Consider the following 12,793-nt stretch of genomic DNA (forward strand, 5'->3'; position numbering starts at 1 on the left):
AATTTTGTTTTTGTTGAAATGCCCGCCAAAGGCTGACTTTATAAGCGACACTGGGAATTTTTTAAAAGTATGGGATCTTAGTTGTAAATGTCATGTTGAAGGTGCAGCAAAAGTAGGTTTTTCAATCATTTTTGGAAACAGAAAATATGAACGATTATAAAGAAAAATAGCTTATTCCTTAATCTTCTGTCTACCTCAACCCTTGATCTAAGACTGTTCTGAGGGAAATGTATTTGTGAATGATGTCCTTTTCCTCGCATGCTTCTTTCTGACACAAGCAAGCCAGGCTTCTTGTCTGTATTTCCACAACAGGTATAGGGGGAAATGCCTTTTAAAAGGAACATGCATGGCCTGAGACTTTCTGGCTATGGTAACTGAACAATTAATTGTGCCTTGCCTAAATGTACTGTGGACCAGAATGATGCACTCTCCCTTTAGCATATCAGGAAAGTTCCAAAGGAAAATAAGAGAGCTGCTAATTATTTAAAAGGACGAGAATGTGGAAAGGAGAACAGCAGTAGCTTAAGCTGCATTGTAGTGGAACAATATAGATGTTGCAGCTAGCAACTTGACAGTGGATTACTGGTAGTTGAAGGAAGAGGAAGCAAAAAATGACTGTTTCCCAAAAGGCCTAGGGAGAATACCTCTCAGTAGCTGAACACCAAGAACAGTATCTTCCAGTAGTTCCAGCATTTCTTGAAAGAAGGGATAACACCTACCCACTTAATTTCCAATCTGAATTGAAGCTCTGAATGGCGACTATTGCTGTTTTTAAAAGACTGAAAAGATCCATTCATGGATTTTCAAATATCATGTTTCTTAGCCCTGAGGGACTTGGCAGACTACTTGCTTTGGCATGGTGTGCTACATCCCAACAATGCTAGCCTACCTAATACATTCTACTACTACCCTACCAGGACCTGCCATGCTTGTTTTGGTACTATGGGTATCAAAACATCTGCCACTCCCTGCCCAGAAAAGTGTAGAAGGGATGCACATGGCACAAGTGTTGAAAACTACCTTTGATTATACCTGGTAGTAAACAAATCCAGCTATTACCATAATCTTTCAGTATTTGATCCCAAATACCATGTGACCTCTTTGTAGCAGCACTCTAACCGTAGCAGAAAACAAGCATGGGATTGTACAGGGACGAGGTTAATATTTGCCTGGAGTATCAACAGGCCTGTGCCAGAACAGACATCACTATAAACTCTCCCACTTGCTGCCCCTTGGTTTCAGTACAGCCAGCTCCAAAAAGGATTTCTCCCTTAAAGTTCCACAACGTGATAAAATTAGCTCACTTCATTATGTAAGAGCAGAGGCTAGTCCAAACTAAAAACAGAATCAGTCGACACACAGGTTTGATCCAGTGATTTTTTTTTTAAATGTCTACAGGACACACAAGCCGTGCCACAGACAAACACAGTGATTGCATGACATTGAGGTCACAGAACTGCATCAGGGAGAGTGCAGACTCCACACCGCCACAGAGGTGATGGTGGCGTCCTCATAGCACTAGCTACAGACGGTGGATCAGGCACACTAAACCAGATGGGCATGAAGAGGAGTGTTCTCCATGTAAAGCCACAGCATGCTGCCTTCCCAACCCCCAGCATTCAGATGTTCTGCCCTTGCGTAGTTGGCACTTGAAGCCCAGTGGAAGGGGAAGAAAAGAGCTCTGCTGGCAGTTGGGGCCCCTTCGTGGGCAAAATGTGCAGATGAAAGATCTGCAAGGTAAGGTTTTGCTGGGTGACGCAACAGCGGCCAACAGCAGTTCTTGGACCCTAACAGGGATTCAGCAGGTGCCTTAAGGAACTCCTGAAGTGTAGGCATAAATAACAGCCTCTGAAATTGGAATGGACTCCAAGGCCTGTATCCACACTCTGGTCACCAAGGAAATCCTGCCTGCCCTCCTCCCCACCTCACAGGCAGAGTAAAGCTCCTCCCCCTGGAAGAGGAGACAGCCAGACTGCCCCCAGCCACACTCCGGCAGGCTCACAGCGGCACCAGCACTGCACTCCTAAGGCTTGAGAAGGCTGGGGGGTGGGGTGTACAGCAAGTTGGCGGTGGAGGAGAGAAGGGAAAAGGCTATAGCTAGAATCCCTTCTCGATGCTGAGCGTTCGCCGGGTGACATGCTCCATCTTCCCAGTCACGTATTCAGTCAGGCTGATCTGGTAGTGGGCCAGCATCTTCAGCATCAGGCGCAGGTTCAGCCACCATTGCTCTTTGGGTAGCCTGTGCCTGCAGGGAGGAAAAGAATAGTGTCCCAGTGCCAGGGTCTGATCTCTCAGCTGGGCCTCAGGTGTAATAAATGAAGAGAGCAGCACCGGGCAGATGCAGGCTACTTTTCACTTCACAACCATCCTCTGCCAATCTGGGATCTCAGAGCAGAACCTCTAGGACAGCTTGAGCAGTACTACGTTGGGAAAGAGGCAATGAGTCCCACCAAGCTCCCTCTTAAATTCTGTATGAAAAGGCCAGAGAAGTGTTGACAAGAAAGGAAGAAACTTCCTCACTCTGTAGTGTCAAATAAAAAGGGCTTCTCTGACAGTTCAACAGCCACCCATTCCTCCTGAGTCGGTTAAAAACAGTCACACTAGTTAACATGAATGTACGCTTCTATTTTTAAGTCACTGTGACAGCTTTCTTTTTTTATAGTTGAAAAATATATGTATGCAATGATAGAAGATAATAAAAAAGAAGGCTAGTGGACAGCAAGTGCTTCTAAACTGATTACATACTGACATATTTGGCTCCGCCATCCCCCAGCTGCATCTTCTACACACTAGCTCTTTCTCCAACTAAGCTTGGAGGATATCTTATCAGCGGGTCTTTCCATCCTATGCTCAGGGAGGCAGGAGTTAAATTCTTCAGATCCTGTCCTCCGGCTAGGATGGCCCCCTGCTGCCCAGTTCTCCTCCTGTCTTAAGAGGGAGAAGCAGGTTTAGTGGCTAGCTCTGCAAGCCTTGTTTTTCTTACCTTCTATTTTCTTCAACAAATTTCTTCTCCTGTCCTGCATTTCTTCTTCTGTACTTAACCTTCACGAGGCACTACAAGATTGATTCCTTTTCCTCGTCTGATGCGGCCTTTCAGCAGGGGTTCTCCAGCACGTCGTATCAGAGGATTAACCCACCCAAGGGAACACAGCTTTTGAAGATCCCACTGATAAGATGTCTTCCAAGCTCAGTTGGAGAATAGAACCTTGGCTTACCTGTGAGGGTTCCTTCTCTATTGAGGGAGGAGGACATCTTGCCCGCCCAGGGTGAAGATACGACAAGCAGATGTATTATTCCGAATGGAATCAAGAGTTAGAGGGAAAGTTGTTCCCTGGCCCATTTCCCCGATGTTTTATGTTCGTTATGGTTCACTGTTACTAACCAACTGGGCAGCAGGGGGCGGTCCTAGCCAGAGGACAGGATCTGAAGAGTTGAACTCCTGCCTCCCTGAGCAAAGGATGGAAAGACCTGCTGATAAGATGTCCTCCTCCCTCAGTAGAGAAAGAACCTTCACAGGTAAGCCAAGGTTCCATTTCTTGAGTTTGGTCTTATTTATGGTAGAATATGCCCTTCTTGCTATTGCCAACAGCTTACATCCCCTGACTTGAATGGTGGAAGGAGTGATACTTACTCAAAATCTGTGACTTTCTTGAGTTCAGTCACAGGGCTGAAGGACACAGTCTTTCTTCTCAGGCCTGTCACACAAGCAGAGTTGGCATCATTGGCAAACACACGACCTGTGGAAAGAAAAGTGAGGTCTGTGAGGAATCGAGTGAAGTGTCAGTCTAGAACAGGGGAGACCTGGGTTCAAATTCTTTCTCTGCCATGAAGCTTAACTGGGTAACTGGGCCAGCCACTCACTTTTCTAACCTACATCACGGTTGTCACAAGAACCAAGTGGAGGAGGAATCCCCACTCCTCCACATGAGCAGCGGACTCTAATCTGGCGAAACGAGTTGGTTCCCCCACTCCTCCACATGAAGCCTGCAGGGTGACCTTGGGCTAGTCACAGCTTAGGGCTGATTTGCTGTAGTGTGGCGCAGAGTGGTAAGCTGCAGTACTGCAGTCCAAGCTCTGCTCACAACCTGAGTTCGATCCCAACGGAAGTTGGTTTCAGGTAGCCGGCTCAAGGTTGACTCAGCCTTCCATCCTTCCGAGGTCGGTAAAATGAGTACCCAGCTTGCTGGGGGTAAAGGGAAGATGACTGGGGAAGGCACTGGCAAACCACTCCGTAAACAAAAGTCTGCCTAGAAAACGTCGGGATGTGACATCACCCCATGGGTCAGGAATGACCCAGTGCTTGCACAGGGGACCTTTACCTTTTTATAGTGCGATAATGGCAGTTGTTGTAAACCTGGCTGGTAGGCAGAAGATCCAAGGCCCGGTGCGTGAGAGCTTCTTCCCATTCTCATTACAGGGTCTCAAGCCTTTTCCCTACTGCAGCAAACGCTTCCACCACAGTTGGAGAGGGGCCATGCCTCAGTGGTAGAGCATTTGCTTGGCATGCAGAAGGTCCCAGGTTCAACCCTTGGCATTTCCAGTTAAAAGGACCAAGCAGAAGGTGATGTGAAAGACCTCTGACTGAGACGCTGGAGAGTCACTGCCAGTGTGCATCAATACTGACTTTGATTCAGTATAAGGCAGATTCATGGGTTCAGACGGGTATACCTTTGCGGTAAGTCTCCTTCAGCTTATCTGACATCCACAAGACAGCTTTCACCCCCAGCTTAGTGCCGTAGTTGCGGTCAAATGGGGTTGGAGCACCTCCCTAGAAAGAAACAGGAAATTAATGCCAGAGCCAAAAGACAATGTTGAGAGAGGCTGAGACACATAGGGCAAGATCATTCCACTCAGCAGATTACCACTTTGCTAGTTTCTGTTAAACACAGGTCAATTACAACCCCCACCCCCAAAGCCCCCTTAGAAAAAAGGGCCCCTTAGCCAGGTACCACACAGATTAGAGTGCCAGGTTTTTATTAGCTCCACGTTGTCCAAGTAAAGACCCTTGAGAACACCTTCTTCCCGTTATTCCTTTTCTCCACCACAAACCTTAATCAGTTCTATCATCCAGTAATTTTGCAGCCCCTCACAGTGCTGAGGTGACCTACAGGCTGCCCCACTATTTTGCTCCACCTACCTGCTGAAGATGACCCAGGACATTGATCCTGCAATCAAATATCCCTTTCCCCTCTGAGGAATATAGGTTGTAGAGGAACTCGGTGGTATAGTGTTCATGGCACTTCTCGTTTCTGAGGAGAAAGTATGGGAAAGAAGGCCCTGTGACACACTACACGAGGGCAACCACGTCCACAAAAGGCTGCGTGGAAGTGCCCTGCTTGCTGATGAGCTTCTGGGACCAACTCAAAACCTTTCAACCCCTCAGTGGACAACCCCTATGAGTCTCACAGAGCAGTTCTCCCCATTTGAGCTCTCCTACCCTCTGAGTTCATGAGGATGGCCCCTAATTGCTGCCCCTCGACAACAACAAGGAGCAGGCCCTCCTTGATGGTAGCTCCAGCCCAGTGGAACTCCAAACAGAGATACACCAGAAATAGTTACTTTTAATCTTCTTAAGGCAAGCAAAGACATTCTGATTTCATTTAGTGACTGGCTCTGGGTTTTTATTTAATACTTTATTCTGTGTTTTCATTAACAAATGGGGATTTAAGATTCAGGTCAATACTCAATGTACTCTGACATTTCTAATGGTGTATATATTTCCTTGGATTTTTAACTCCAAGGTTAGGATGGATGTTTGGTTTTTAATAAAATATTTTTTTAATGTTATGGATGTCTGCACAGATAGCAAGGCATGGTACATCTACACAGACAGCAAGGCACGGCACACCAGGAAATGTGCAAAACTGAATGTTACCAGCCTTTTGTGCTGCCAGGCCAGTATGGGATGCAGCTGGCAAACGTTTACATTGTAGACAAACCAGAGCACAGTTAAAGCCAATCAAAAACACTAGGAAAACCATTGCCAGCACTGTTTTAGCTCTACCACTGAAGAGCCCAAAAGAACACAGACGCTTCACCCCAGCAGGAAGCCAAACCCAACCACATCACATTTTAGAACCAGCTATCTCTTTTCAATGGTTCAGAGATTTCTAGGCTGCAAGTCCTTCATTTGTGCTGAATCGCCCTTTCAGCCATGCTATAGAGATGCAAGCCTTGGCAGGACTCCAGGGATTGTATCAGCAGAGCCCAGCACAGCACGGCTCACCTTGTGACCCAGCAGGTGATGGGCTATCAGGAACACCTCCTCACAGGTCTTGCACAGCATTCTGGGCTCCCTTGTTGTTGGCTGAGTGCAATGGTGGTTCCCTCATTTCTTTTATCATTTTGAATGAAACAAGTTTTCCCCTAAACCCATGTTCAGAATAAGCCCAAAGCCCCTTGCTGGCCTCATCTGCTATCTTTCTTGGTCCCGCCATAACTGAAGCATGGCCACTCACCGCAGAACCAGGCCTCTCTGAATGTCCGTTTTCATTTTGTCAGTCAGGTGTTCAACGTTTGCCTGGAAAGAGAACAGCAGCTTTCACTGGACAAGCTTTTGGCTGATGCGAGACAACAGCATAACTTTTCAGGGGAAAGGAAAAGGAAATTTTGCTTGACAGCTACAGAGAGAATAAGGCTGGGTAAGAATTCACGTGCTGTGCTCCCATTGGACGTTACAACTGATCAAAAGCACAACAATCAATGGACAAAAAGACAGCTAGGAGAGAAGGAACCCAGGTCACTGGACAAAATCTCATTCTTGGAATCCTCATGTGTATACACACACTAGGATGAGTGGGGGTGAACTCAGGTTTTCTGTGTCATATAGTCAGTTTGCAGAGATCAGGGGCTATTTGAAGGACAGAACTTGGAATCTATAACAGTGCAATCCTAAGAACACTTTCATGGGATTTAGCCCACTGAATAAAATGGGACTTACTTCTGAGTAGGTTTGTTTAGGATTGCTGGAAAAAAAAGCTTTCCTTCAAATGTTGATCCCCATTGCCTCTAATCAGTGCTTGTCTCAAAAAAAGAAGGCATGTGTTCTGACTTGCAGATAAGGACAAGAGTCTACACCTAGGGGTGTATTGTCTGAGTACTTCCTCTGTCCATCTTTGCTCCTAGGAAGAATTTTTTGCAGTGTCTATTGCACCTCTCGGGAGGAGCGTGGCCAAGTGTCACTCTCAATTATTTCAAGAAACCCAGCGGTCCCTTGCTATAGAGATGCCACACAACACTCCCATCCCTACTCACTGTCCAGCCAGTAGGCGAGGTAAAGTCCAATTCAAGTATTTCATCTTTCTCACCTTGTACAAATACACCACATCTTCCTAAAGCATGGTGTACAGGGAAGAATCTGGGTAACGTCTACATATGGACATACTTCATTTGCTGGCAGATGTTTACAGGGAATTCCTTTTATTTGACCCTCCCCTATCCTGTTTTCCATTTTGGTTTCCCATCATCTTGGGATTTGGAGTAAAGGCCTGCCACACAGCCGGGGAGGATGAAAAGAGGGACGATGCATTTCTTTTGCCTTGCTTTTAATTGGCCTCCTCCCCTCGGCACATTCGCCAGCACAGAGAGACCATCCTTTACGCCACCGCATCATGCATAACCAGCACTTTGCTGAGCTCAGAGTACATACACAGTGTTTTGCTACCAGCGTACCTTTAAGTCATGAATGGTGAAAGGTTCTTCATACACATAGGCGGCGTCGGCTCCGACTGCAATGCCAGTCACTGTTGACAAGTAGCCACAGTAGCCCCCCATGGTCTCCACAATGAAGACACGCCGCTTCGTGCCGGAAGCAGACTGCTTGATGCGGTCACAGCTCTGTGGAGGTGGGAAGAGATGACGGAATGTTTATCCACCCGGATATTTGGAAAGCGAGAATCCTGTCCCCAATGTATCAGGCCAAGCAACTGCACTGAGAAGCCTCTGGTAAAGGAAGGCAATCTTGCTTAGTGATTACAATGGAACACGCACAACCCCAGACTGAAATTGGAATTACAGGGCATGAACTAGCTCCCTCTTTTTGGGTGAAACCATTTAAGAGCCACCTGTCATGCTTTGTGTTCTCAAAGTGGACCATGAACACATGAAGCTGCCTTATAGTGAATCAGACCCTTGGTCCATCGAAGTCAGTATTGTCTATTTAGACCGGCAGCAGCTCTCCAGGGTCTCAGGCAGAGGTCTTTCACATCACCTACTTGCCTGGTCCCTTTAACTGGAGATGCCGGGGACTGAACCTGGGACCTTCTGCATGCCAAGCAGATGCTCTACCATTGCGCCACGGCCCCTTCCTCCATAACTGGAAGAAATGCCAAACACTATTTTATTTGTGTGGGGGGGTGGGGGCTGCCACTGGTCTGGTGCTTCTTCAGGTTTGATCAGCCCACATGCCTTAAACCTTCCCCCAAAACTCAGACTGGCAATATGGCAATGTGTTAGCAGGACCCACCCAACATTTCAGTGGCAACGGTTAAACACTTCATGAGCTGCCTAGCTGGTTAAGACCAAAGTCCATTCAGTCCAACTGAAGGTCGGGCAAGTTTGTAGAAGACACCCAGTTATGCCAGATGATGTGCCACAAGGATGTCTCCAGACTAGGTGAATGGGCAACCAAATGACAAACAATATTCAAAAGTGAGTGTAAAGCAAGAACTCCTTAATTCCCAGAAGCACGGGTGTGGTCTGAATCAACTATCCACAAAACATATCTTCAAGTTGCAGAGGATATTGTTAACTCAATGTGAGACAGCAGTGCAAAAGGCAAATTTTAAATATGGAATCAAATAAAGCCATTTTCATAATGTTTTATATAAATCTATGGTATGGCTCCATTGAGGAACAATGTGTACTGTGCTGGTTATACTATGTCAAAAAGCGTATCATAGTTCTGAAAAAGGTGCAGAGAACTGCAACCAACCTGACCAGAGTTGGAGTACCTTCCCAATTTGGGGGGGGGGGATGGTTTGGGGGCTTTTCAAGTTTAGGGGGAAAAAAGACGACTAAGAGGAGACGTGATAGAGATATATAAAATTATGAGGATAAAAGAATTTTTCTCCCTCTCTCATAATATTTAAATATTTATAACTCACCTTTCTCTGAAAACCCAGTCCTAATGAATTAATGCTGGAACGCATTACAAATCCTATGCTGAATTACTCCGACATGAGTCCATTAAAATAAATGGGTTTAACTTGGAGTAACTCTGCACAGAATTGCACTGTAAGTTACCTAATGAAATCAACTGGCACTATATTCAAGACAGACACCAGAAAGCCAGGAGTTTCCCTGCATTACTTTCTACCCTTGCAGTCCCTTCTGACTCCTGGAACAATTATTCTGGTAACATGGGACCCAGGCAAACAAATAGCCACCTGGTTCAGAGGGCTACCGTAAGGAAGGGGATTGAAATCATCCTTCCTCTCTCTTGTGTCAGCTCAACTGTTTTGGACCCAAGCCTGTATATATAAAATACAAGGTGGGGGGGGGGGGAAGAGAGTGAAAACATGCAAGCAGCATGCTGAACATTCAGACTAAAACGGGAGTATTGGGATAGGTTTTCTAGTGCTCAGAGAGAAGAGGGAGGGAGTTGTTATGTTCTGTATTATTTCTTTTCCCATCCCATGCCTCTCCCTCCCCAAGTCCCAGACGGGAGGTGGTGAGCGCTCCTTCTCTGGAGGTTTTTAAGAAGAGGTTGGATAGCCATCTGTCAGCAATGCTGATTCTATGACCTTAAGCAGATGATGAGAGGGAGGGCATCTTGGCCATCTTCTGGACATGGAGTGGGGGTCACTGGGGGTGAGGGGGGAGGTAGTTGTGAGTTTCCTGCATTGTGCAGGGGGTTGGACTAGATGACCCTGGTGGTACCTTCCAACTCTATGATTCTATGACATGGAAGAGAATACATCAATGCCAGAAAGATGACTGAATTCATCTCCCAGGATGCTCTTGTTCCCAGAAAGCGTGAGACTATCCGGAATTTTTGGCTCACCTCCATGGCAGCATTGACGGCCGTATCTGACCCCAGGCTGAAATCCGTCCCAGGCACATTGTTACTGATGGTAGCTGGGATCACGCACATGATGATGCAAAGCTCGTCGTACTGCCCACGTGCCTCCACCAGCTGCAGTACTCCTTCATAGGCCTGCAAGGGACAACTGAATCAGATACACAAACAACACAATGGCGGCCAAGCACTTGGTCAGAGGAAGTAGAGAGTAAAAAAACAATTCAATACCTTTCAGAGCCTTCCTGATGCAACTGAGAATTTTGGTCTAGTATCTATCTGAGTGCCCTGACCTGGATGGCCCAGGATATCCTGATCTCAGAAGCTAACCAGGGTCATCCCTGGTTAGTATTTGGATGGGAGAGCACCAAGGAATACTGGGGTTGCTATGCAAAGGAAGGCAATGGCAAACCACCTCTGTTAGTCTCTTGCCTTGACAACCCCATAAGGGGTCACCTCAAGTCAGCTGCAACTTGACAGGACTTTACACACACATCTATCTGAGCTGCAAGGGATCATAGAATCATAGAGCTGGAAGGGACCACCAGGGTCATCTAGTCCAACCCCCTGCACAATGCAGGAAATTCACAACTACCTCCCCACACACCCCCTGTGACCCCTACTCCATGCCCAGAAGATGGCCAAGATGCCCTCCCTCTCATCACCTGCTTAGGGTCATAGAATCAGAATTGCTGACAGATGGCCATCTAACCTCTTCTTAAAATCCTCCAGGGAAGGAGAGCTTACCACCTCCCAAGGAAGTCTGTTCCACTGAGGAACCGCTCTAAATGTTAGAAAATTCTTCCTGCCTTTAACTAACTCAAGGTCTTTGGGGTTGGGCAGACTATGCATCTTTCCCTACCAGTATACTTTCCCTACATCGTCACCTGGAGCTAAGTCCCCTACACAGCAGGGCTGCAGTTGCTGTACAGCAAAGGGCATTACATGAAGTGACATAGGACAGGTCAGTGGAGACATTATTGAGCCACAGAGGCCATGAAGAAAAGATTTCTCACCACTGAGCATCTATCCTGGCCTTGGACATGGGAAGCTCATACCTGGTCCAAGGGTGAACATGCCTAGCTTAGCTTTCTAGAATATGCAGAGGCATTTCTCAACCAAAAGACCCCAATGAGTTTCTTCACACCTCAAATCCACCAATGACCAGCAGTGCCTGGATGTTAAATTTCCGGATGGTTTCTACAATCTTTTCCATGCATGTCTTTGGGAGAGTTCTGAAGAAGAAGAAGAAAACTGGCAGTTAGAAAATTTAGATTGCAGCGCTCACCTCTACCATTCATATACTTCTGTTACAGAACTTGCTATACAGCGGAATTGCCTCTAAACAAAGGGAAAAAAAGGAGATGTTTATTCCATGAAGCAAGCGGAAAGATCATCTAAAATTTTGTATCCCAGTTTAATGTGGTGCCCGAGATCTATTTTCCCTTTCCCAGATAACAGTATGAGGCAAAATGGGACACATGCACTAATGTTCAGGCTTTGAAAGAATGTGTTCTTTGCCAAGGAAGGAGGGATAGACTCTCACACAAGGACAAGAGCAAGAACCACTTAGGCACCATGTGCTCTTTGTATTACTCCCTGCAGAACAAATGGCCCTGTGACCACCAAAGGAGAAAGGAAAATTCTGTTTAGCTGTACCCACTTGCTCCCTGTTCAACCCAACTAACCACTGGAGAATATAATTCAGACTGTCTTGTGTTTTTGGAAGAGGCTCCTAATTTTAGATGAATACGCACTCAGTGAAAAGGAACTCAGCCAGCTAGCTCACATAGGAGTGTGGCCAGTCCTCATTTGTACAGCTAAGCAAAGGAGGAGGCTGCCTGCATAAGAAGATCAGTTCAGTTAAGATGCTGGCTGGCATCCTATAGGTCTGCACATTCTAGGTACCCCTCTGGGAGCAGAGTTTGTCAGACCGTATAAATCAAGAAAGGTCTCTACAGGGAATGGGGAAAGATGTAATATGTGAACCAGTTGCAGGATTTCCTGCCTCAGCTTTTCAGTCTGTACTTGATCCAGCAATATGTGCACTTGCAACGGTATAAAGGGACGACTGGGCAGGGCAGCAGCCAGAGCTGCTGGATCAGCCACACATGGGGCATGTGGTACTCAGAGGGGAAGATTCCCTTGGACTGGGTGATGAAGACTTGGTGGGAATGGAGTCAGAAAGAGGGGTGAGAGAGAGAGAGATCTCACCAAACGAGTCTACGTCAACAGATCACACAGGAAGCCAGATAAAGAATTTTTTTTTGTCAGAAAGAAAGAAAAGCAAAACATGCAAAGGCCAGGCAGTATTAAGAATGAAGGACACTGGAAAGATAACACAGCAGCACGGAGGCTGTCCAAACATTTCAGCTATCTTTCCATCTCAGACAACTGAAAAAAGAAGATAAGTATGTTGTTTTAACTTTAGTTTTGAATAATAGGGAAAAACTGGTGCCAAAGTGCAAAGAAGAAGAGTTGGTTTTTATATGCCGGCTTTCTCTACCACTTAAGGGAGAATCAAACCAGCTTACAATCACCTTCCCTTCCCCTCCCCACAACAGACACCCTGTGAGGTAAGTGGGGCTGATAGAGCTGTGACTAGCCCAAGGTCACCCAGCAGGCTTCATGTGTAGGAGCGGGGAAACCAACCTGGTTCACCAGATTAGAGTCCGCCTCTCATGTGGAGAAGTGGGGAATCAAACCTTGTTCTCCAAATCAGAGTCCACCAAACCACCTCTCTAAATCACTACACCACACTGCAAAGGTAGAAAC

General features: G+C 46.5%; 1 protein-coding gene across 1 annotated transcript in view; it reads right to left on the bottom strand.

The window, feature by feature from the left end:
* Positions 1-2,077: 2,077 nt before the first annotated feature.
* LOC130493035 (ATP-dependent 6-phosphofructokinase, liver type-like) overlaps positions 2,078-12,793 on the bottom strand; it is a 47,352-nt gene continuing 36,636 nt past the window's right edge. Inside the window, exons 15-22 of the mRNA XM_056866809.1 lie at positions 11,166-11,253; positions 10,004-10,156; positions 7,672-7,836; positions 6,459-6,520; positions 5,138-5,249; positions 4,669-4,768; positions 3,632-3,737; positions 2,078-2,245 (exon numbers count right to left, since the gene is read on the bottom strand). Coding sequence (XP_056722787.1) covers positions 2,098-2,245; positions 3,632-3,737; positions 4,669-4,768; positions 5,138-5,249; positions 6,459-6,520; positions 7,672-7,836; positions 10,004-10,156; positions 11,166-11,253 — 934 coding nt within the window. The 3' untranslated portion in view covers positions 2,078-2,097. The remainder of the gene's footprint in view (positions 2,246-3,631; positions 3,738-4,668; positions 4,769-5,137; positions 5,250-6,458; positions 6,521-7,671; positions 7,837-10,003; positions 10,157-11,165; positions 11,254-12,793) is intronic.

Source organism: Euleptes europaea, unplaced genomic scaffold (genome assembly GCF_029931775.1).
Source record: "Euleptes europaea isolate rEulEur1 unplaced genomic scaffold, rEulEur1.hap1 H_5, whole genome shotgun sequence".
Classification (NCBI taxonomy): Eukaryota; Metazoa; Chordata; class Lepidosauria; order Squamata; family Sphaerodactylidae; genus Euleptes; species Euleptes europaea.